Below are 23,067 nucleotides of genomic sequence, written 5' to 3'. Positions count from 1 at the left end.
TTATTTCAGCATCATCAAGATTCCTTTCTTTTTTTTTTTTTGGAGACAGAGTCTCTGTGTCGCCCAGGCTGGAGTGCAGTGGCGCCATCTCGGCTCACTGCAACCTCCATCTCCCGGGTTCAAGCAATTCTCCTGCCTGAGCCTTCCAAGTAGCTAGGATTACAGGCGTGCCACCATGCCCAGCTACTTTTTTATATTTTTGGTACAGATTGAGGTTTCACCATGTTGGCCAGGCTGGTCTCGAATTCCTGACCTCGTGATCTGCCTGCCTTGGCCTCCCAAAGTGCTAGGATTTACACTGCACCTGGCCCAAGGTGAATTCTTATAGTGCTCAAGTATATTTAATTTCAGATCTCTTTTTCTAGTATAAGATTTATGTTCCATGACTAGAATACAGCTGTCATATAAAATGGATTAATTGCTGAAAAAGTGTTAATACTTAAAAACATTTTTTATAATTGTTTTAAGTTTAAGTGACTCATTTATACAGTTTAGTTAAATACAAATACACAGGGTGTTAAATCGTTCACAGCACTACAGAGAGACAGAGATGCCTCAGAGGCACAGGTTCAAGTTAGGACTGCTTTAATGTGGTTTCAGCCTGGAATGATATTTTAGAGCAGAAAGAATTCTTAAAACCAACCTCCTTGCTTTCAAGATGAAGAAACTGAGGTTCCAACAGGTCATGAAACTTGCCTAAGGTTATAAGCAAATCAGAGAGCAAGTGTGGAGCAGAGGAGAGCACCAAAAACCAGAGTCAGAGACCCCCAGGCATGAGCTGGAACCTCACTCATCAGCCATGAAAACGTGGCCACTCATTTTTCTCAGTCTCTGCTTCCTTCGTTTTCAAAATGGGGCTAATTTATATGAATTTTCAATATACTTTATATTCACATTTAAAGAACAGCTGACAATGATGCACATCACTACTGACCATGACTGAAAACTTCAAATTTGACTCTGAAACAAGACACAGTTGACTAACAAGACAGAGAATTATTCACTTTATTATGCATGCAATTGAGCAGGAAAATATATAATGGAAGAAACTGGGTAAGAGGCAGCAAAAGTGTGCAGTCAAAAGAGAACTCATTTAATCACTGAAGCTATTTAAATATACTTTGGAGAACTTGTAGGACTTATTAAACTAGATCTAGACCTAGATCTTGACGTCTAAATATATGTCAAATGTTATGTTTTTAATTTTTCCAGACACAGATTAACATTCTTTGATATCTGCCTTGAATCATGGAATTGGAATATTGGGAAAAAGCATTAGTAATTTCAAAAAATAAACTAGACATAACTGCTGGAAGGAGTACTTGACAATTCTGATGGAAGTCATAAATTATTAATATATCTCCCTCAAGCTACACTGGCATAGACTACAGCCTTATTTAGGTCTCTCCAAAGAATCCTACAGTGGCCACTGGTGCCCACATGCTTTCCTGTTAAGTAGGGTATCTACAAGTACTGTTAAAACCTTTTTTTTTTTTGGCTAGGTGTGGTGGCTCAAGCCTGTAATCCCAGCACTTTGGGATGTAGAGGCGGGCGGATCACTTGAGACCAGGAGCTTGAGACCAGCCTGGCCAACGTGGTAAAACCTCGTCTCTACTAAAAATACAAAAATTAGCTGGGCGCGGTGGCACATGTTTGTAATCCCAGCTACTCAGGTGGCTGAGGCACGAGAATCGCTTGAACCTGGGACGTTGGGGTTGCAGTGAACCAAGATCGCACCACTGCACTTCAGCCTGGGTGACAGAGCGAGACGCCTGTCTCAAAACAAAAAAATAAAACACAACACTTTTTTTTTGTTTTAAATCTAAGAGAAACCTAAGCTAACACAAAGCTCCTGACCACGTTTTTAGGCACAGGAGCTGAAACACGTGCTTTGGCGCCTGAGGGCCTGGCTTCCTGACTGGAACACTCGATGCGTCTCTCTGGGCATCAGCTTGCCTGCAGTAAAACAGGGGTTTTATGTATCACAAAGGGATATGAGGGCTACATGCGAATGATACAAACCTCTCTGCACAATGCCTGGCACATGGCAAGTGATTAACAAAATAGTAAAACATTTAAAAGAGAGTTGTTATTATTCTTCTTTTTAGCTTTCCTGTGACATTAGCAATGAAACCTTAATATGTCATAAATTGATAAAGCTAGAAGTAATGAAAACAGTTTGGGAAATCATTAAATAAAATAAATATTTCACTTATTAACCTTGTAAATCAAAAATCCTTTTTTTTTTTTTTAAGTAAGCTTCTCAGTTAAGATCCAAATAAAAATAACTGAATCATATCCAAAACTTAGGAGATCACTGGAAAGGGAAAAAGCCAGCTGCCTCTTGGTAGGGTATATACTTTGTATTAATGTATACTTCTACCATGGCCCTGGTTCCCTGGCTCCCCTTTAAACTTACTTGTTAAGGGGAATTTTCATGGATGAGGAACTAGCACGACTGTTTCCTCGCTGAGCGCCGCCTGCATCAGCTGACTCTGAATCCTTAAAGTAGGAAGAGGATTTGGGCCCATCCCAGTCTTCATCCCAGTCATCATCATCACCAGTTGCTAGAGGTGAAAATGGAAGATCATCAGTTAAAAAAAAAAAAAGACCAAAATAAAAATGAAATTACTTAATTTTCTGACAGTAACTACCTACTGGGCAAATCAATTTTTTTTTGATGGAGAAAAGGGTATAGTATAGGAGTATAATATGGATGTTAAGAGTAAAGGCTGTGTAGTCAATTTTAAGCCTTGAATTACAGATTCTTCTAGTGCAAAAGACAAATCAGAAGCAACTTAAAGAGGGCTGTCAGATTACTTTTAAATTTTTGACACGGGCACCGAGATGACACAATGGAGAAAGGGCAGTCTCTTTAGTAAGTCGTGCTGGGAAAACCAGGTATCTACATGCAAAAGAATAAAACTGGACCTTGTCTTACACCACACACAAAAATCAACTTAAAATAGATTACAGACCTAAATGGAAGACCTGAAACCACACAACTCCTAGAAGGAAACACAGGGGAAAAGCTCCTTGGCGCTGGCCTTGGCAAATGTTTTTTTGAGTATTACACCAAAAGCACAGGCAACAAAGTCAAAAATAACAGGCGGGACTACATGGAACTAAAAAGCTTCTGAACAGCAAAGGAAACAATCAAAATGAAAAGGTAGCCTATGGGCTGGTGTAGGGAGACCCCCTGAAACTATTGCTATGGAATAAAAGATGAAATGCTCCTGATTATTGTAAATACAAAATTGCATGCAGGATTGTGTAAAGACAGTGCCAGGTGGGACTGCCAGAATGAGCCAACAGCGTGTGATGTGCTTCCCCCTGCAGAGAGCCTATGAATGGATGTGCAGTCAGGGAGGTTTCACATCACCAAGATTCCTATCCCAGAAAAGCAGATATTCATAGCTCTGGGAATGGAAAGTGACCCTTGTGAAGAGCCTATAAACAGACACATGGGGGCACCATCCATATGGATAAGATAGGGCTATAAACGCCCTCATCTTGCCAGGGCTCTTCTGGGCCTCTTTAGGGTTAAGGCATACTCCCTTCTGAGAATTTCTGGTCTAACAGGTTGTCTAGCTTCACGTCCTGTTTCTACGGATTGTTTGTAACCAGCTTTTGCTGCAACTGTTACTGCTGATTAATATCTTGCTAATCATAGGTTATGGAAAGACTGTGTTTCTGTTTTAAGGCTCTGTCAGAAATTACTGATGCATACACTATATTGTAAATTCTTATCTCTGTATACTGTACTTCTGCATACAGATGTTATGTTAAAGAATTACTTCATCCCCATGTGACCATCTCACCTCATAATCAAATGACCCTAAATCCCTCACTAACCTACCCCCGCCCTCACTAAACTTAATAATAAATGCTGGTATATCCAGTGCATTGTTGGCACCGTGGGACCAGAAGGCGGTGACCCCCCCGGACCCAGCTTTCGCTATCTTGTGTGTGTCTATTATTTCTCAACCTGCCGATCCGCCTGGGAACACAGAGAGAACCCCGTTGCATTGCGGGCTGCTGGCCAGATCCCGCAATAGGCTGGGAGAAAATATTTGCGAGCCATGTATCTGATAACCTGTTAATATTCAAAAGATATAATGAACTCACACAATTCAATAGCAAATAAAGAAAGCTCAATTAAAAAATGGACAAAGGACCCAAATTGACATTTTTCCAAAGAAGACCAAAAAATGGCCAAGAGGTATATGAAAATGCACTCAACATCACACACAAAGAAAAATACCGCATGGATCTTATTTACATGTGGAACTTTTAACAGGTCTTTAAAAAAATCTAAAAAACTTACAGAAGCAGAAAGTAGAAAGGTGGTTACCAGGGGCAGGGAGAGGGGGAACTAGGGAGATGTAGGTCAAAGGTACAAAGTTGCAGTCATGTAGGATAAGTCTAGAGATCTCATGTACAGCATGAGGACTACAGTTAATGATATTGCATTATATTTGGGAAACCTGCTGAGGGAGATTTTAGGTGCTCTTACCACACACACACCCACACGCACGCACTTGCACATATACACGCACACACACACACACACACATGCACTTAGGTAATCATGTGAGGTGAGGGATATGTTAAGCGCTTGGCTGTAGTAATGATTTCAGTATATACATGTATATTACAACATCACGCTGTATACCTCAAATATAGATAATTTTTTTTTTGAGACGGAGTCTCGCTTTGTTGGCCAGGCCGGAGTGCAGTGGCGCAATCTTGGCTCCCTGCAAGCTCCGCCTCCTGGGTTCATGCCATTCTCCTGCCTCAGCTTCCCAAGTAGCTGGGACTACAGGCACCTGCCACCACACCCGGCTAATTTTTTTTCTATTTTTAGTAGAGATGGGGTTTCACCGTGTTAGCCAGGATGGCCTCGATCTCCTGACCTTGTGATCCGCCTGCCTCGGCCTCCCAAAGTGCTGGGATTACAGGTGTGAAAATATAGATAATTTTTTTAAAGGGCTGTCAGTCCACATCACTTCAGATAAATGCAGACTGTAAGAATGTTAAGTGGTACACAGTAGAAAAGACTTCTAGAGGCCTAGACACTGATAAATCGAGTCTTATACATTTACAAATAAGCAGAATACCCTTTAATTCTAGAGGCTTGGGGAGGACGAAAGGGACGACAGAACTTTGAAAAGCAGCTGTTTAACACTAACAATAAAGGGGAGAGAAGGGCAACGAGGGGGACATTAAAAAGACCGAGTTGGGGTGTGGGAGAAAAAGATGAGAGTGAAGAAGTAATTAAGCAGCATCAGTAGCTACTATTCTGACAATAATCCCCGTGTCAGATAAGGTGCTGTGGGCTCTCCTCCTTCTCCTTCCTCCCCTACTCTAATGGCCTGAGTGTCCTTTAGTGTCAGGCCCTAAGAGTGCCATTATGGAGAAGCCGAGAGACAAATGCCAAATGGGAGAAGAACAAACTATGAGAAGGATGTGGGCCAAGTGACCAGAGAGCCAGACCCCAGGAGTCTCCCAACGCTTCTACCCAGCCCACACCCCTGGTCCTGCTGACAGGCAGCTCCTGTCTATGACTGCCAGCCTTCAGCCAGGACCTGCACCCTTCTTTGGGCTTACAAGTGAGGTCCTTGCTGTTTAGAACAGACATTCAATTCTTGGCCCAATGTGCTTACAGAGGAGACAGGGTTCAGGGATTGTTAAAAAATAATGGGAGACTACTTTCTTATTTAATTTCAGATCAGACATAAATACCCTTAATTCCCAAATTATTTCCCATTCCACACATTTCTCTTCTGCCTCACTATTTCTATTCATAGCCTAGTCAAACAGGAAGTTAAAACAGTGAATGCAGAGGTCTTAAACCAGCAGGATGAGCCACATCCCATCCACATACACGTTTCTGGCTCAAGATTTTAAAACAAACGTGTTAGCTGCTGAGATGTTACAATCAGAAGGTGACAAATAACCAAGACTTCTCATCTCTCTGAAGATGTGGAGATCAGAACGTGGGCTCAGCTTCCCTGCAAATGCAGTGATCCACGGGCGACAGCAGGGGCCCTCAGCCTTCTGCAGCCTCCACCGCCCATTCTGCTTTTACTTTACCAACCCAGCGTTTGAATCTGTGACTTCACACAGATAAGTAAGACTGAACTAAAGTTAGAGTTAATGACCATCTACATTTGAATCCAGGTTTGCTACTAGTGAATAAGGGCAACTGCAAGCAGTTCTTTTGAATAAAATCTATTTTCAACTCAATGACCCAGAGTGGTATTGTGAGGTAAGAAATAGCCATCTGGTCTGCATCCCTAGTTCCCGGCACAGAGCTCCTAAAACTCTTGTAACTTCCTGAATGTTAGGTGTGCAAGGTGTATCTTTTGTTCTGATATTTGGTCTCTGACCCTGGCTCCTGACGCAGATCTCCTAACCCTTGGAATTTCCCGGGTGGTAGGAGCATCTTTTGTTCAAATGAGGTGACTCCTGGTGGGATGGGGGCTGGTCAACAGAAGGACCAAGCCAGGATTAGAAGCTTGGAACTTCCAGCTCCACCTCTCATTCTCTGGAAAGAAAAGTGGGGCCAGAGGTTGAGTTAATAATCAATCATGCCGGCCAGGCATGGTGGCTCACACCTGTAATCCCAGCACTTTGGGAGGCTGAGGCAGGTGGATCACCTGAGGTCAGGAGTTTGAGACCAGCCTGGCCAACATGGTGAAACCTTGTCTCTACTAAAAATATAAAAAATCAGCCGGGTGTGGCGGTGGGCGGTGGGCTCCTATAATTCCAGCTACTCAGGAGGCTGAGGTGAGAGAATCACTTGAACCTGGGAGGCGGAGGTTGCAGTGAGCCGAGATTGTGCCACTGCACTCCAGCCTGGGCAACGAGAGCAAAACTCTGTCTCAAAGAATAATAATAACAATAATCGATCATGCCTATGTGATGAAACCGCCGTAAAAATCCTTGAGCTACAGGAAAAGAGATTCTGGGGTGCTGAACATGTAGGGGCACCTGGGGCAGGGGGGCATGGAAGCTCTGCGTCCCTTCCCCATGCCTCGCCCTATGCATCTCTTCATCTGGCTCTTTATTTGCATCCTGTAAATTGAGCTTTGTAATAAACTGACAGTAGTAAGTAAAGTGTTTCCCTGAGTTCTGTGAGCCGCTCCAGCAGATTAATTGAACGCAAGGTGGGAGTGGTGGGAACCCCCTTGATCTGACTCCAGGTAGACAGTGTCATGACTGTAGGACACTCAGCTGGTGTCTGCTGCACAGCTGCTTGGTGGGTGGGGCAATCCTCCCTTCCCATGCTGTGGTCACAAAACTGTTCTGTGTTGTGCTGAGTGTGGGAACAGCAAAAACAGTTCAGTCTTCCCTGTCTCTCCCACTCAGCCATGGGCGGGCAGGGTGGGACCTTGCACCCCTCTGCTCACCTGGTCCTTGGTAGGCCTGGGGGTGGCCGAAGGCAGTGTCCCAGTTGTTGGGAGTGTTTGTGTTTCTTTGGGCTCCAGCCCCCTCTGGCTGGGCCCCCCAGCCTTCTGAGCTTTCCCAGTTCCCAGATTTGGAGGCACTCCAGGCTGACCAGGGGTCATTGCCACTGCCAACCTATTGAGAGGGGTAAAAAGAAGGAGAATTTTTGTGACTTTTGGAAACCATGACTCAATTCAATAATGAACTGACACAATTGAATACAACAGGAGTACTAAAAACAATTAATAGAAATGTATTCAAAACAATTTTACATACATAATATTTTAATTTCCAAACATGTAGGAAAGCACAAAAGGTAGCATCAATCTAATTTTACTGATGTGAACACATTTTACCGTATTTGCTTAGGAACTTTGAAAACAGCAACAAAGAAACTATTAGATGCAGCTACAGCCCTCTCTTTCTTTCTCTCCAGAAGTAACCACTACTTTTCTGAACCTGTATCCATTCCTATGTGTGTTTTCATACTTCAGCTGCACATGTACACATTCACAAACAACTGCTTTATATTTTTAAAATTGACCTAAAGGATGTCATACTGTATGTATCTCTTTGCAAGTTTTCTTTTTCCCACTCAACATGAGGACCTATTTCTAACTGCTTTATAGCGATCTGTTGTATTTTTAAGTAGGCTTTTTAATTTGAAAAGGAATACATGTATAATAAAAAAAATTCAAACAATAAAAGTATATGCAATTTGAGAAATATGCCTAACATCCTGAGATGCTAGTCATTCTAAGGAACTACTACTGTCAAAAGACACAAAATTACAACAAATTCAGTTATAGATCGACTTGGCCTTTACTTGAGATTCATGAATCTGGGCAGCCTCCTTCCTACAATCTAGAACGAGCACTCCCACTGGGCATTAACAGAACACTTGGTTTTTAAGGATGGGTTAATAAGGAAATAGAACAACAGAAAAAAAGTTGATGGTTAACATCAGTTTACTTCAGGTTACTTTTTCGTAAGGGTTAAAGCAGAGGGGACTCCTTATTATGCTAACTCAGGTAGACTGGGATCTCCTGTTCTCGAGAAAAAATCAGTTTGTTTTGGGACCTATCTGCTTCCTTCAAGTTTCGGTTTGACTATGGAGCATCTAGCACAAGGAACTCCATTCTGGTTTGGCCTGGTCTGCTGGGGCCTAGTGCAGGAACTCTGAAACAACGGCCTACTATAATTTTTGTTTCATGCTACTAACAAATTCCTTGTATATACTTACTCAAACATCCCATGGACAGAGATAGATCCTTTTTGTTTTTAAACACTAAGTTGGCCTGAATTGTATTATTTTTGCTCGGTACTTTTTTTTTTTCTCTTAACAGCATAAAACATTCTGCAAGGTACATCAGCACATATGGACACAATATTCTTTCACATTGTCCCCATAAAATTCCATTGTATATATTTCCTACAACTTGACCAGTATATGCTGATGTTCATTTATCTTGTTTTCAGTCTTTGGGTACTATAAATAATACCATGTGATCGGACAAACCAAAACAGACACCGCTTTATCAACTAAGATGGATCCTAAGGTTAAGAGAATAGAGCAACTTTTTAAATTACTAGGGCTCTAAACTCACTAAGAACAGGACCTATCAGACCCCTCCTAACTCTGATTTACAACCCAGACCAAGACAACTCTGACTGGGCAGAGGACTGGCCTTAGAAACATTTTCTTCTGACAAGCAACTGCAGGCCTTAAAGCCAGTTTCAGCAGCTCGCCGAGGCTGTGCACAAACTGTGTCCCACAGTTCACCTTTTCACATAAAGAGCCCAATTCCACCTCATTTTAATGCTAAAATCTCACCTCAAAGTCAACAAGGATGTATGTTACATATGTTTACCTACTGCACATGCTCTTGACTCCTCTCATACATACGTATCGCTTTGCCCCCAAACTCCTAAATATATGTGACTCTAGTGTGATACAGGCCCTGAGGCATAAAACCCAATGTGTCCCTTCATCTTCAGCACACACCAGAGAAGCTCTCTTCCCAGTCTGTAAAATGTTACTGCCTATAAACCTCTCCTTTCTATTAATCAGCCATCCTGGTGGTCCTTTAGATGAAAACTGCAATCCAAAAGGTCTCTGAAATTTCCAGAAGAAAAAATGCTAGGCTTAAGGAGACTGTGTATTTAGAACCGATGGATTTTGTCAAATTGCTTTTGAAAGAGAATGCAATAACATTCCCACAGTCTGACAACTGTCACGCTGAGGGGTTTTGTCTTACATAGAAAGGGACTTTCATACTTCTTTTTAAAAAGCATTTCTCTCCCATAATTCCTTTGAGTAATTTAATAGTTTAATTATTAATCTTACAAATAAAATTTTGGAATGGGAAATAGATGGCACCCAATCTCAAAGAATATTCCAGTAGAGAGTACACTTAGCACCTATTAGCCCTGCCCCCACCATCCCACCCTTGAGGCAAATACAGTTTTTTGTTAGCTTTTTTTTTTTTTTTTTTTAACATTTAAATCTTGTATCTGTCTGGAACTGAGTTAAGTAAAACAAATAATATAGGGGCCGGGCACAGTGGCTCATGCCTATAATCCTAGCACTTTCGGAGGCCGAGGCGGGAGGATCACCTGAGGTCAGGAGTTTGAGATCAGCCTGGCCAACACAGTGAAACCCCATCTCTACTAAAAATACAAAAATTAGTCAGGTGTAGTGGTGGGCACCTGTAATCCCAGCTACTTGGGAGGCTGAGGCAGGAGAATTGCTTGAATCCAGGAGGCGGAGATTGCAATGAGCTGAGATCACGCCACTGCACTCCAGACTGGGCGACACAGAGAGACTCTGTCTCAAAAAAAAAAAAAAAAAAAAAGAAAGAAAAGAAAAGCGAAAAGAAAAAGAAATGATACAGGGATCCAGCTGAACATCTTGTCCTCAGTCGGTCACCCTAATACCATTTCATGAACAATCCATCTTTCCCCCATGATTTGAAATGCCGCCTTCATCACATATCAGATTTGGGTCTATAGCTGGACTCTCTTGTTTCTTAGTGATCTATTTGTACCAGTACCACACTTTCATAGAAAAACCATCAATACTTTAGCATAACATCTCTTAGCTGTTTATTTTTATGTATAAACTTTAGCATCAGCTTAATATTTAAACTAAAACAATGTGAACTTTCACATTAGAATGTTGAGTTAAAATACTGATTTTCATTTGAATCACTGAATTCAAATGAATTTGAATTTACTGAATTCATAGAAAATTGATTAAAATTATTCATGCCTTTCACTCCACAATATTTCAGTACTGAATCTATTTCATAACATGAAATAGCAAGTCTTCCCCTTTATTTGAGTCTTATACACACACACACACACACACAAATGGTGCTAGTTAAAAAAAGAAAAAAATATATTTGCAAGAAAATTACCCACCCTGTCTAATATAGCCCCTAATGTTGTAGGACACCCTAGTGGCTGGTCTGTTTTGACTCTTCACCAACCGACACATGGGGCAGACAGCTGGCTGTCACGTGCCAGGTGCATCAAAAACAGACTACATGCTTTTCATGTGCAAGTATGATGTCATTCTACTGCCCTATATACCTCTAAGGAAAAAACTGAAGTTACTTGTTATTTTACTCTATGTCAAATACTAACAGGAGAAAGATGTTTCATCCACAAGACTGTGACTTCTCAAACACACAGCTTTACAAGGTGACATTCGGCTTCGGGATGGACTCTCAGATGACCCCAGTGGACGCTGGAAATGAAGGCAATCATGCTGAGGGCCTGGCAGTCACACTTCAGCTAAGAGAAACCCTTCCTTCTACAGTTTTCTTTAAGGAAATGTAGTTTTATTCTCCTATTTAGCAATATATTCCGTGTCCTCCAAACTCTAAGTTACAAGTTTTTTCAAATAAGAACTTGAAAAAGTACCAAAGTTTGGGACACTAGGGACAGACTATCATTGGTACAGCAGCCTCAGCCTGGTTTCCATCAAGGACTGGCTGTGAAATGGAGGGGCTCGGAGGGCCACAGTCAAGAGCCTAGTGAGTTGGAATTCCGTTAACAGCTCTACCTCTCTTCCGCTGTGTAACCTCGGGCTAGAGTTCAGAAGTGAGTCGTCTGGATTCAGAAGACTGCCAGAAGCTAAGTGAGGTACATCACAAAGGAACACAGGACTGTGAGCTAGAACAGGAGAGTGAATGTTCGCTGGGGCCTTCCAGAAGACAGTTCAGTCTTAGCAAACTGGCCAGGAAGGATTTTCATCAAGATGGACGAAAAACCTGGAGGTGAACTATTCATAGCAAGTGTCCTCAAAAAATTAAAATCCATTTAATTAGGGCAAAAACAAATAATTGTTCTTTGAAAATCACTTGGTCAATAATTTGTAGGTGTGTAGTAACTGTCATACTAGTTGGTTATGTATGTGATCTTAGCTCTCCACCTAAGTTATGAAATCTTTGTGGGTATGTTTGTTTCTATCTCTTTGGTTTTGTTTTTTTTTTTCCTGGAACATTCTCTTTATCTTGTTTCAACCCAACTCCTGCTGATAACACATTTCTCAAAACCCTACCAACTGGAGATCTTTCCTGCAGCTTCCGTCACGGCCCTCGGACTCAGTCCCTCAGCAGATGGCCTTTTACTGCCCTGGCAGGTCCCTTCCCCTCTTAACTGTAACCAATCACTGGCTTTCTCTCTGAACCCATCCTTCCCATACGTCGATCTCTGACTTCTTCACTCTCAACCCCCAAATCCCCTTGGTAGTTCCCTAACTACAGACACCTCGTCACGGTAAAACCTATTCTGCTCCTGGGCTGAGGTTTCCATCCTGTGGCGCCTCTCTGTCCTTTCCTTCCACCTTTCCCTCCTCTTCCTTTCTACTGAGCAGCATCTTCATCCTCTTTCTCTTCCCACCCCTTATTTTGCAAAGCTCTTCTTAACTGTCCATCATGGGTAATTAAAATCCCTTCATTAGCACTCACTGCCCCTAGAGTCACCTCCAAGCTTCCTGTGGCTCAATCAGGAGTTTCTTCAGCGCAGGTCTCAACTTTGCCTCGTGCTGCATTCCCCATTCTCCCTACCTGCCACTAACCTTCACTCTGAAGCTTCAAACTTCACACATTTCCCCAAACTTTTCTACATCTCTGCTGTTCCTCACACTATACTGTACTCTTATCTGCACACCTCATCTTCCTCAATTTAGCAAAGTCCTACCCCATCAGAAGGGCTCTGGCCTTCCCACAGCCTGCTGGCTGACATCCAGCCGCCTCCTTTCACTTTCTTCATTATTTGCAAATCAGATGGTCAGTCCCACCAGTGAATCACGGGGACAGCTCTGTCTTACCTGGAGAATGTTTCCCCCAAAAGATTCTCCAAATGCCTTGCATAAAGTGGCAAGGACTCAAATATTTTAAATGTGATGTTCTTGATCATTTTTATGAAATATATCTTACTCTTTGTCAGACCTCTAACCTTCATGACATGATCACCAAAAGGAGGAAATCAGATTTGCCATATGTATACTAAGACTATGTATACTAAGACTTTGCCTTATGTATAAAAAGACTAAATTGAGTCTTTTTGAAAAAATTAACTTGTTGTGGTCGATCACAGAATAAGTGGTTTTCAGCATGTGACTACAGAAAAAATGATTTTTGGCCAGGCGCAGCGGCTCACACTTGTAATCCCAACATTTTGGGAGGCTGAGGCAGGAGGATCACTTGAGGTCAGGAGTTCGAGACCAGCCTAGCCAACATGGTGAAACCCCATCTCTATTAAAAATACAAAAAGCCGGGTGTGGTGGCAGGAGCCTATAATCCCAGCTACTTGGGAGGCTGAAGCAGGAGAATCGCTTGAACCTGGAAGGCGGAGGTTGCAGTGAGCCGAGATCACACCACTACACTCCAGCCTGGGTGACAGAGTGAGACTCTGTCTCAAAAAAAAAAAAAAAAAAAAAGAGAAAGAAAAAAGAATTTTTAGCATGTGACACTATGAGTACCCTTAAAATAACAGTGTCTGAGTTCTGAAAGTGGATGATACAGACAGGCACAGGAGATGGAGGGATGGGCAAATATGAGAGAAAGCAAGAGCAGTAAAATGGGAATGGTAAAATCTAGAAGGTGGGTATATGATTATTCACTATGAAATTCGTTTAACTTTTCTATGCTTGAAATTTTAACAAACATTGGAAAAGGCAACAAACAAAATCGACATATACAATCACTCTCGTCTGAGCTCCATTAGAAGGACACAGAGAAGGGCTGTGTCCATCAGGGTAACCTGCCATCTCCTGCTGCCCGTGAACGTGGGGCCCTGGGTAAACGCTTTGTAAATTAAGTATCTGTTGAATGAATACACTCCTACAGCATGTCTGGTTGGGTCTCTGGGACACACTTAAATCTATGTAATCACCACAGGTAGATGATTATGACCGACTCTCTTCCTAACTCCCACCCCAACTAAATCAAATGCTCCTTTAGGCCCAGGAGCAATATACTAACAATTTGCTGGTTTAACGTTCTAAATTTAAAAGCTATCCTCTCCTCATAATGCAAATAGAGAAATATATTTATGCAGGCTTGACATTGGGAGACTTATTTAAACACATTCACTCAAAGGATTTACAGCATTAGCTAAATTTCTTCAGAAAGTAGACTGGCTTGTACCTGACTGCAGAGCCACTGGACCACAGAACAGACTGAGAATGGCCACGAGGGGTGGGGGAGACGGACACGCACACCCGTGGTGGTGCTGTGTGGTGAGTGTAGGAAAGCTGCACATGGTACAAATATACAATATGGGATAAAAAGGGGCAAGACGAATCCTGGTACACTAGGTGGAGTTCAACTCCCTTTAGGAAGCTATTGGAATTGACTCAAGTAATCATTATACCACATGGGGATAGTGGTTAAGAACTTAGGCTCAAAGCCTGCTATCTGGGTTTGAATCCCAGCTTTATCACTTACCACTAGCTGTGTGGCCTTGGGTAATTTACTTAGCTCTCTTAGTCCCCACACTTATACAATGGCTATAACATTATCCTCCTGTAAGGATTAAATGACATAATGCATACAAAGCATCTAGCCCACAGTATGCATTCAGTAGAGGTTATCTTAATATGTGAGGGCTCATCTAAAATATAAAGAAAAGAATAAAGACTAGCATTTCTATGAGTAAATCCCCATCTAAGTAACATACCTATTAGCTTATGCTATGCAGGAAAAGATCAGACAGTTATATTTACAAATAGCTGCACAGCCAGGTCATATTAATAGAGACTTTTAATTGAAGAGATAACAGGCTTAAGATATTTTCTATTCCAGCCAACGTTCTGTTACCTTCGGATACATAAAAGAGAAAGAAGACAGAAATATTTTTACTGTAAAGGTCAACAACAGCAACTCCTAATTCTTGGGACTTTCGGCACAAATATTTTCTGTTGCTAAATGCTGAGATCTTGACTTTTTTCAAAACCTAAGCTTTACTGTAACAAACTAGACTACAATGATCTGGTTGAAGGATCCTTTGGTGTCTGACTTTTTTTTTTTTTTTTTTTTGAGACAGGGTCTTGCTCTGTCACCCAGGCTGGAGTGCAGTGGTGTGATCTCGGCTCACTGCAACCTCTGCCTCCCAGGTTTAAGCAATTCTCCTGCCTCAGCCTCCCAAGTAGCTAGGATTACAGGGGTGCACCACCACACCCAGCTAATTTTTGTATTTTTAGTAGAGATGGGGTTTCACCATGTTGGCCAGGCTGGTCTCGAACTCCTGACCTCAGGTAATCCGCCTGCCTCCGCCTCCCAAAGTGCTGGGATTACAGGCGTGAGCCACTGCGCCTGATGTCTCTGACATTTTTGTTCTCCATCCCCACAACCCCTTTGGTCTCTCAACTGCAGACATTTGGTCATGCAATAATCCCCTCAGCTCCTTCACTCAGGTTTCCAATGCTGAGATGCCTCTTCGTTTCTTTCCTTACACCTCCCCTTCCTCTTGAATTTTTACAGGACAATGTCTTCATTCTCCTCTTCTTTTCCCTCTCTCCGTGGTACCACACTCCTCCTCACAGTCAACCACAGAGTTAAAGACCTTTCATTAGATCTCATTGCCCATGGGATGAATTCAGTAATCAAGCCTCCTCTAAGAGGCCTCCACGGTGTAAATCCTCATGATCTTCCCAGTTCCTACATATTCCACATCCCACATCACCATGCCCCAAGAAGAGCTCCTGTAAGATACTTTACCTGACATAATCACTTCACTTGGGAAAAAAAGATGACTTTTAGGGTTTATTAAATGTTTATTTCCTCTTGTGTTCAAGTTTGAAATTTACCTTATATATGGAAGAAGGAGAAGGAGAAGGAGAAGAAGGTGGTGACTGGCTGAGACTTTCGACACAACCAATCTGAGCCAAAATATCCACCTTAAAATAAAAAAGGTGCCCAGTGAACAAGAGTGAAAAAGCAGGTCAAAGTTTTTAACTAAAACCAGCACATTCATGGCAGGACCAAATTCTCCAGAAAACTCTAGCATGCCACTCACTCACAAACATTACATGCAAAAAGCCCCAACTGTGTAGCAATGGGTTATCTTCAATGCATTATATTTTCTAAAGTCTGTTGTTTGGCATCATGATACAGTATTAATGAAACCCTAAAAATAACTATAAGCAGCACAGAAAGAATGGATTAAGTATCATGCAAGTCATACAGCCAGAGAAACAAACTCCAGAGGAAAAAACAGAAATAGCCAAGTTAAAAAAAATGTTAATATTCTGAACCTTTTGCTTTCAGAGGCGTTAGACATGTATGTGAGAGAGTCCAGACAAAATCAGCAAAGCCACCTGGTCAACTTGAAGCTAACCACAGAGCCACAGTGAGTCCTACCAATCGCAGCTGTGAATGACACAACAGCCCAGCTGGTCTGTGAACACAGGCGCAAAGGCCAATGTCTCCCGGTGTGTGCTCTTAGGGTCTAACTGGCCTACAATACAGCATCTTGTGAGAAGAGGTAACTGACTGATGCGCTTCCATGAAGCCAATTGATGGGTAAACTGCAGCAGATGTGTTAAGAGGACCACTCTGGAGCCCAGCTTCCAGGCTTCAAATCCCGGTTCCACAACTGTCCTGTAGGGAAGTCAGTACTACAAACATTTATATAGTGGACGACAGCATCCTTTTCAGGGGCAACTCTCCTGTGAAATAAGCGGTGGTATTATTCTCACCTGAGAGATGAAAATAAACTTGGAGTTGAAAATCAGTTAATACGCAAAGCAGACAACAAAGATGGAGTAACAGGGACCCAGTTTATGCTCCCAATGAAAACGAAAAATATGATGAAATATAGGAAACCGTGTTCAAATCACTGGACACCAGACAGTGAAGAAGTGATCCTGAGATACGGGAGACAGACAGAGTAAGCCCACAAGTGCCCGTTCACTACGTGGAGAGACTCTCCAGGACACGGAGCAGGCATGGAAAACCCACACAAAGCTCGGCGGTCTCTGTGGTGGGAGGAGACAGAGTCTGGGGAAGACAGAGACGCACAGAGAGAGCTCTGGAGACTGCAGAGGACACTGCAGATCTGCACTGATCAGCCCATCACGTGAGGGGTCTACCCAAGGTCAGAGAAAGACACACACGAAAGAATCAAGAGTGAATCAAGAGTGCAACCCCTCACACAGGGCTATTCCCACCAGCCCAGATGGAAAACTTCATGATTCACGGGGCATCGGGTACAATACTACAAAGGATTTGTTTCAGGAAAGGGGCAAAAATATCCCTAAGCTAAATGTTGCTCTGGGCTTAAAAATAAAACCTGAAATAATCAGATTATTTCAAAGTAACTTAGGTGCATCCCAGAATAAGGCTCAAAAATGTTTATGGGAATGCAAAAATATCCAGCATATAGCAAGGTGAAAATTGCAATGTCTGACATCCAATCATAATTTACCAGACATGAAAAGAAGCAAGGAAAATATGACCCATAATGAAGAGAAAGATTAAGCTGATACAGTACTGACAGAGATGAAAGACAGCACTATTTAAGAGCAAGAGAGGTTTCAAATATTAATGAGGTAGAAGACTCAGCTTGAATGGGCTTCCAAAAGGTGATAACTTTAAGCACAAAGAAAAAAAAAACAAAACACATTATGAAATCAATGTAAATCCATACATCCATGCTACTGTCAGAAAAAAAGACAGGAATGCTTTCTTCATTGGTCACTATTTGTAGTAGCTATAAAATTACTTCTTACTTTGAAACCTGGCAATTAAGGAGAGGTGGAATTAGCCATCTATCCTGAATTCCAAATTGGAATTCGACATAATTAACTAGCTCCAGCTGATACAGGAAAGTGCTGCTTTCTAGATGAAACCAGCTAAGCGTGGAAGGAATAACATTTCTGATTCTGGCAAGGATTACCAACTGGTGGTAAACCATTACCATTTATATACAATTTATATCTGTATGTTTGTGTGTATACCCATGTTCACAGAGAGAAAATAAGACACCTAGTGTAAAGAGTAGTGATTGTGGAAATGGGATACTTTTCTTTTTGCTAGTCTGAATTTTCTACAATGCATATGTACTGCTTCTGTAACAATAAAATAAAAGGTTACTTTACTAATTGTTTTTAAAGACATTAATAATGCTAATTAGCAACTGCTGACCACAAAAATAGTAGTTTCTGGTTTTGTTATTTTTTTTTTTTATGTTGTATTCTTGCTCCTCATATGACATCCTTGGGGAACTGGGACCAGTAAGAAATAAACCCCTACTTCTGACAACAAAAAAATGCAGTAAGCAGGGCAAGCGCTTGTTTGGATGACATGGTTAGACCTGACTCAGTTCACTGGTTTCCTAGTAAGCAGCTAAGACATGGCCCAAGAGGAAGAGCTCTCACTGCACAGACCATGAGAACAGCAACTGTGGCGTGGCAGAGATGAGCAATGGCACCACGACGTCTGTCTGTCTCCACCGTAACTACATCAGGCCTCGAAGGAGGGCTAGGTTTAAGAATTAATGAAAATGGTAACATATTTAATTAAAGCTGCTTTCCGTTTGGCTTTCTACCAAACGTGTACAAAGGGTCTATGAAAGCTCAAAACATACTGTGAGTGGTCGCAGCTCTTATGGGCCACCTAATTCCTTCCAGCAGACACCAAACGTCCACTACAGGTCAGTACAGATCATCCCATCTGGTAAGTCCACCAGTTAAGAGGAGTTCTCAATCGCAGGCTAACTACTTTCTATGTTATTATCTTGGGATGGGGCCCTGTAGGCATTCAGGGGTCCGCCTATCACCACATAAGGAACTCCTCACTGTGCCTGTCACATCCTTCCACACCACCTGTGATGATGTCACCTGGCCTATCATGCCACGACCCATCTTATGACTATACCACGTGCAACTGTGTTAGGAAGTAGGAATAGAAAGCAAATAATATCTGATTCTTAAACCAGAGAACATCTAAACCAGAATTTCTGACAAAAATTTAACTCTTTTCCTCAAAAGGGACTGAAGAGGTTATAATATTCTCTTATATAAAAAAATCTAACCACTTTAGCTCAAAATACGGAAGAATTTGACAAGTTTCCTGTTTTGTTCTTTACAGATCTTTGGCTCAAAGGACATGATCTAATTCTACAGATGAATCTGTACTGACGTTAGAAAACCACTGGTGGAACATAAAACTTGTACATTCTTCTAAAAATGAAGGTAGATCACAACAGACTCAATCTATTTATAGCCAGTCATATCAACATTACTGACTGGGAATTACCAAAAGAGGTGAAATTATTTAACAAATCCTTTGTTAAGTCATATTCTGAACCTACAGATGTCAATTTCAGGTGTTTATTTTTTAAATAAAGATAATTAAAACACTAAAAATTTACTTAAGGTAAATGGATAATGTTTGTATTAGCTTAGAGAGTCTACTTACTCAGATAGCTCAAAGTCCTAAAATAGGTAGCTTTGAGTACAGAATAGGATGGCACTACAATTAGCAAATAATTTGCTTCCAGACAGACCTAAGAGAAGTCCATGTGAAATAAGCTTTTACACTGTTCTGATGACAGGATGTACGTATAACAATGCTGGCTGGTCCTTCATCACTGCAGTTTGAAGGTTAAAAAAAAAGACTTTGCTTTAATAGTTTGTTTCCAGTTAGACAAAACAAACAAAAACCACCCTATATAACAAACTTCACCAGCATGTATTTTTGAAAGGTTCCTGAGATGAACAAAGCTGTCTCATAGATGTCAGGGATCTGTGAAAAAGCACACAAGGTTAGTAATGGCAGCCTCATGCAGTTCTGAAGGCAAATGTCCATAAATCCTCTAACACTGGTATATGATCTTCCTTAAAAAGCCCTATTACCAACTAAAAAGAATTCATACGGGGGGGGTGTGAGTGAGAGTGAAGAGATGGAAAGAACCTTTTCAATAAAGTTCTGTAAAGAGAAAGTCTCAATAAGCAATTATGAGATGTCTAAGGCATTATAAGACTTATGTGAGTTAATGAAGGTATAAGCACATCTAATACTGAACCTTTGTGAAGGTTTCTTTTATCAATTTATTTTTAAATGGACTACCAAAAAAGGCCTAAAATGGCCTAAAAATAGACTTTTGAGAACTAAGAAAGCAAAATGTAGTTCCAACATAAAATTACCATTGCCTTCCTCATCCTATAACCAATAAAAATTCCTTTGTAACAAATATAATTACATGGAAAATCTCTGTAGAGAAAAATGTTATATCCTTAAATACCACTTAACTTCAAGCATTTGTTTAATATCCAAACTGTTTTAAAAAAATAACAATGTCAGAGAATTTTCTGTAAGAGAATCTTCCCATTTTTGATTGGGTAGCCCGTCAGATGGGAGAATAACAGGCCAGTGATGGACAGCTCCTAGGCCTGTGGTCGGTGTTAAGAACACAAACTTCTCCAAGGCAGGGATTCAGGAAATCTGTAAGTCTTTTAATACCTTACATTGTAAAGTACCTTTTGATGTATTTATAACTGAAAAAAAAATTATTCAAACAAGAACAGAGTATTATGGTACAAAGTCTCTTATAGGTCACTGGGAATAGAAAAAAAGATAAATTCTTTGCTTATCAAGCTTAACAATTTACAAATAAGCAATATAATTTGTATAAGAGTCACAAATTGTGCTAAGGGAATCCAGAGAAGTAAAACAGAAAACAAAAGGTTTTATAGAAGACATGGTATTTGAGCTGAACCTGAAGAGATGGGCTTCTGAAAGATGGAAGGAGTCACTCTGTTATTCTCAGAAGAGCAAGCCAAAGGTACAAATAAAAGGTGAGACAGCATGGGACATATTTGGAGAATCATCAGTTTGCCTGGAGACAAATACATAACTTAAAGATAAGGTGATGATGGGTAGCCACACTGAGGCATCACAGAAATAGAACTGAGCTTGGAAAAGTACTTCAACCTCAAATTCAGATGAATTTCTTCTACAGTTTCCCTACCATGAACTGTTCAGCGTCTGCTTGCCTAACTCTGATACACAAAGACCTTCTCCTGGGATAGCCCTGCTGACATGTAGAAAATGATTATTCCAGAAGGCAATAGAGGAGCCTCTGAAGTTTCTTAAACAAGGAGATGACATAAAAGCATACGTCAGCAATGCTGAGGGTTTGGTTCCAGTCCATCACGTTAAAGTGAGTCATGTGGACTTTTTTGGTCCCCCAGTGTACATAACAGTTATGTTTACACTATACTGTATAAGTGTGCGAGAGCATTATGTATAAAAAATACATCTTAATTAAAAATACTTTATTGCTAAAAATCGCTATCATCTGAGCCTTCCACTAGTCAAGCTGCACCCTTTTTGCTGGGGTGGCGGGGGGGTCTTGTTTTGATGTTCATGACTGCTGACTGATCAGGGTGGTGGTTGCTGAAGGTTGGGGTGGCTGTGGCAACCTCTTAAAACAAGACAATGAAGTCCGCCATGTCAATTGACTCTTCCTTTCATGAAAGATTTCTCTGTAGCATGTGATGCTGTTTGATAGCATTTTGCCCACAGTAGAACTTCTTTCAAAACTGGAATCAATTCTCTCAAATCCTGCTGCTATTTTATCTACTAAGTTTATGGAATATTCTAAATCATTTGTTGTCATTTCAACAATGTTCATAGCATCCTCACCACGAATAGATTCCATCTCAGGAAACCACTTTCTTTGCTCATCCATAAGAAGCAACTCCTCATCTGTTTAAGTTTTATCATGAGGTTGAAGAAATTCAGTCACATCTTCAGGCTCCACTTCTAATTCTAGTTCTCTTACTATTTCTACCACATCTGCAGTTACTTCCTTCATGAACATCTTCTATGAGGGTTGGAATCTACTTCTTCCAAACTCCTGTTAATGTTGACATTTTGACCTTCTTCCATGAATCATGAATGTTCTTCATGGCATCCAGAACGATGAATCCTTTTCAGAAGGTTTTCAATGTACTTTGCCCAGATCCATCAGAGGAATCACTATTTATGGCAGCCATAGCCTTGCGAAATGTATTTCTTATAGGACTTAGAAGTCAAAATTACTCCTCGATCCACGGGCTGTAGAATAAGTGCTGTGTTAGCAGGCATGAAAACATCAATCTTCATGTACATCTCCATCAGCGCTCTTAGGTGACCAGGGGCATTGTCAATGAGCAGTAATATTTTGAAAGAAATCTTTTTTTCTCAGCAGTTGGTCTCAACAGTGGGCTTGAAATATTCAGTAAATCATATTGCAAACAGATGTGCTGTCACCCAGGCTTGGCTATTCAATTTACAGAAGACAGGCAGAGTAGATTCCGCATAATTCTAAGGACCCTTAGGATTTTCAGAATGGTAAATGAGCACCGGTTTCAACATAAAGTTACCAGCCGCATTAGCCCCTTAAAGAGAGTCAGCCTGTTCTTTGAAACTTTGAAGCAGGCCCTGGCTTCCCCTCTCCAGCTGTGCAAGTCCTAGATGGCATCTTCTTCCAATAATAGAAGGCTGTTTCATCTGCTCTGAAAATCTGTTTAGTGCAGCACCATCATCAATAATCTTTGCTAGATCTTCTGGATAATGTATTGCAGCTTCCACAGCAGCACCTGCTGCTTCACCGTGCACTTTTATATTATGAAGACAGCTTCTTTCCTTAAGCCTCATGAACCAACTTCTGCTAGCTTCAAACTTTTCTTCTGCAGCTTCCTCACCTCTCTCAGCCTTCACAGAATTGAAGATAGTTAAGACCTTGCTCTGCATTAGGCTTTGGCTTAAGGGAATGTTGTGGCCGGTTTGATCTTCTACCCAGACCACTCAAACCTTCTCCTTATCAGCAATAAGGCTATTTCACTTTCTTATCATTCAAGTGTTCACTGGACTACTACTTTTAATTTCCTTCAAGAACTTTTCCTTTGCAGTCACAACTTGGCTAAGTGTTTGGCTCAAGAGGACCTGGCTTTTGGCCTGCTTCAGCTTTTGACAAGCCTTCCTCACTAAGCTTAATAATTTCTAGCTCTTGATTTAAAGTGAGAGAAATGCGACTCTTCCTTTCACTGAAACACTTAGAGGCCACTGCAGGGTTAATAATTGGTTAACTGAAATACGGTTGTGTCTCAGAGAA

General features: G+C 41.2%; 1 protein-coding gene across 6 annotated transcripts in view; it reads right to left on the bottom strand.

Annotated features, from left to right (window-relative positions):
- Nucleotides 1-23,067, bottom strand: part of SNX9 (sorting nexin 9) — a 218,391-nt gene that overhangs the window by 40,048 nt on the left and 155,276 nt on the right. For 5 of the 6 annotated variants that reach the window (XM_063605047.1, XM_063605045.1, XM_034963143.3 and 2 more), the window contains 2 exons: nucleotides 7,416-7,587; nucleotides 2,420-2,567 (listed from right to left, as the gene is read on the bottom strand). In XM_063605047.1, coding sequence (XP_063461117.1) covers nucleotides 2,420-2,567; nucleotides 7,416-7,587 — 320 coding nt within the window. Of the gene's footprint in view, nucleotides 1-2,419; nucleotides 2,568-7,415; nucleotides 7,588-15,772; nucleotides 15,863-23,067 lie in introns of all 6 variants that reach the window. The other variant, XM_034963142.3, reaches the window with a different exon arrangement.

The sequence above is a fragment of the Pan paniscus genome, chromosome 5, assembly GCF_029289425.2.
Source record: "Pan paniscus chromosome 5, NHGRI_mPanPan1-v2.0_pri, whole genome shotgun sequence".
Classification (NCBI taxonomy): domain Eukaryota; kingdom Metazoa; phylum Chordata; class Mammalia; order Primates; family Hominidae; genus Pan; species Pan paniscus.
This window is presented reverse-complemented; position numbering and strand designations above follow the sequence as displayed.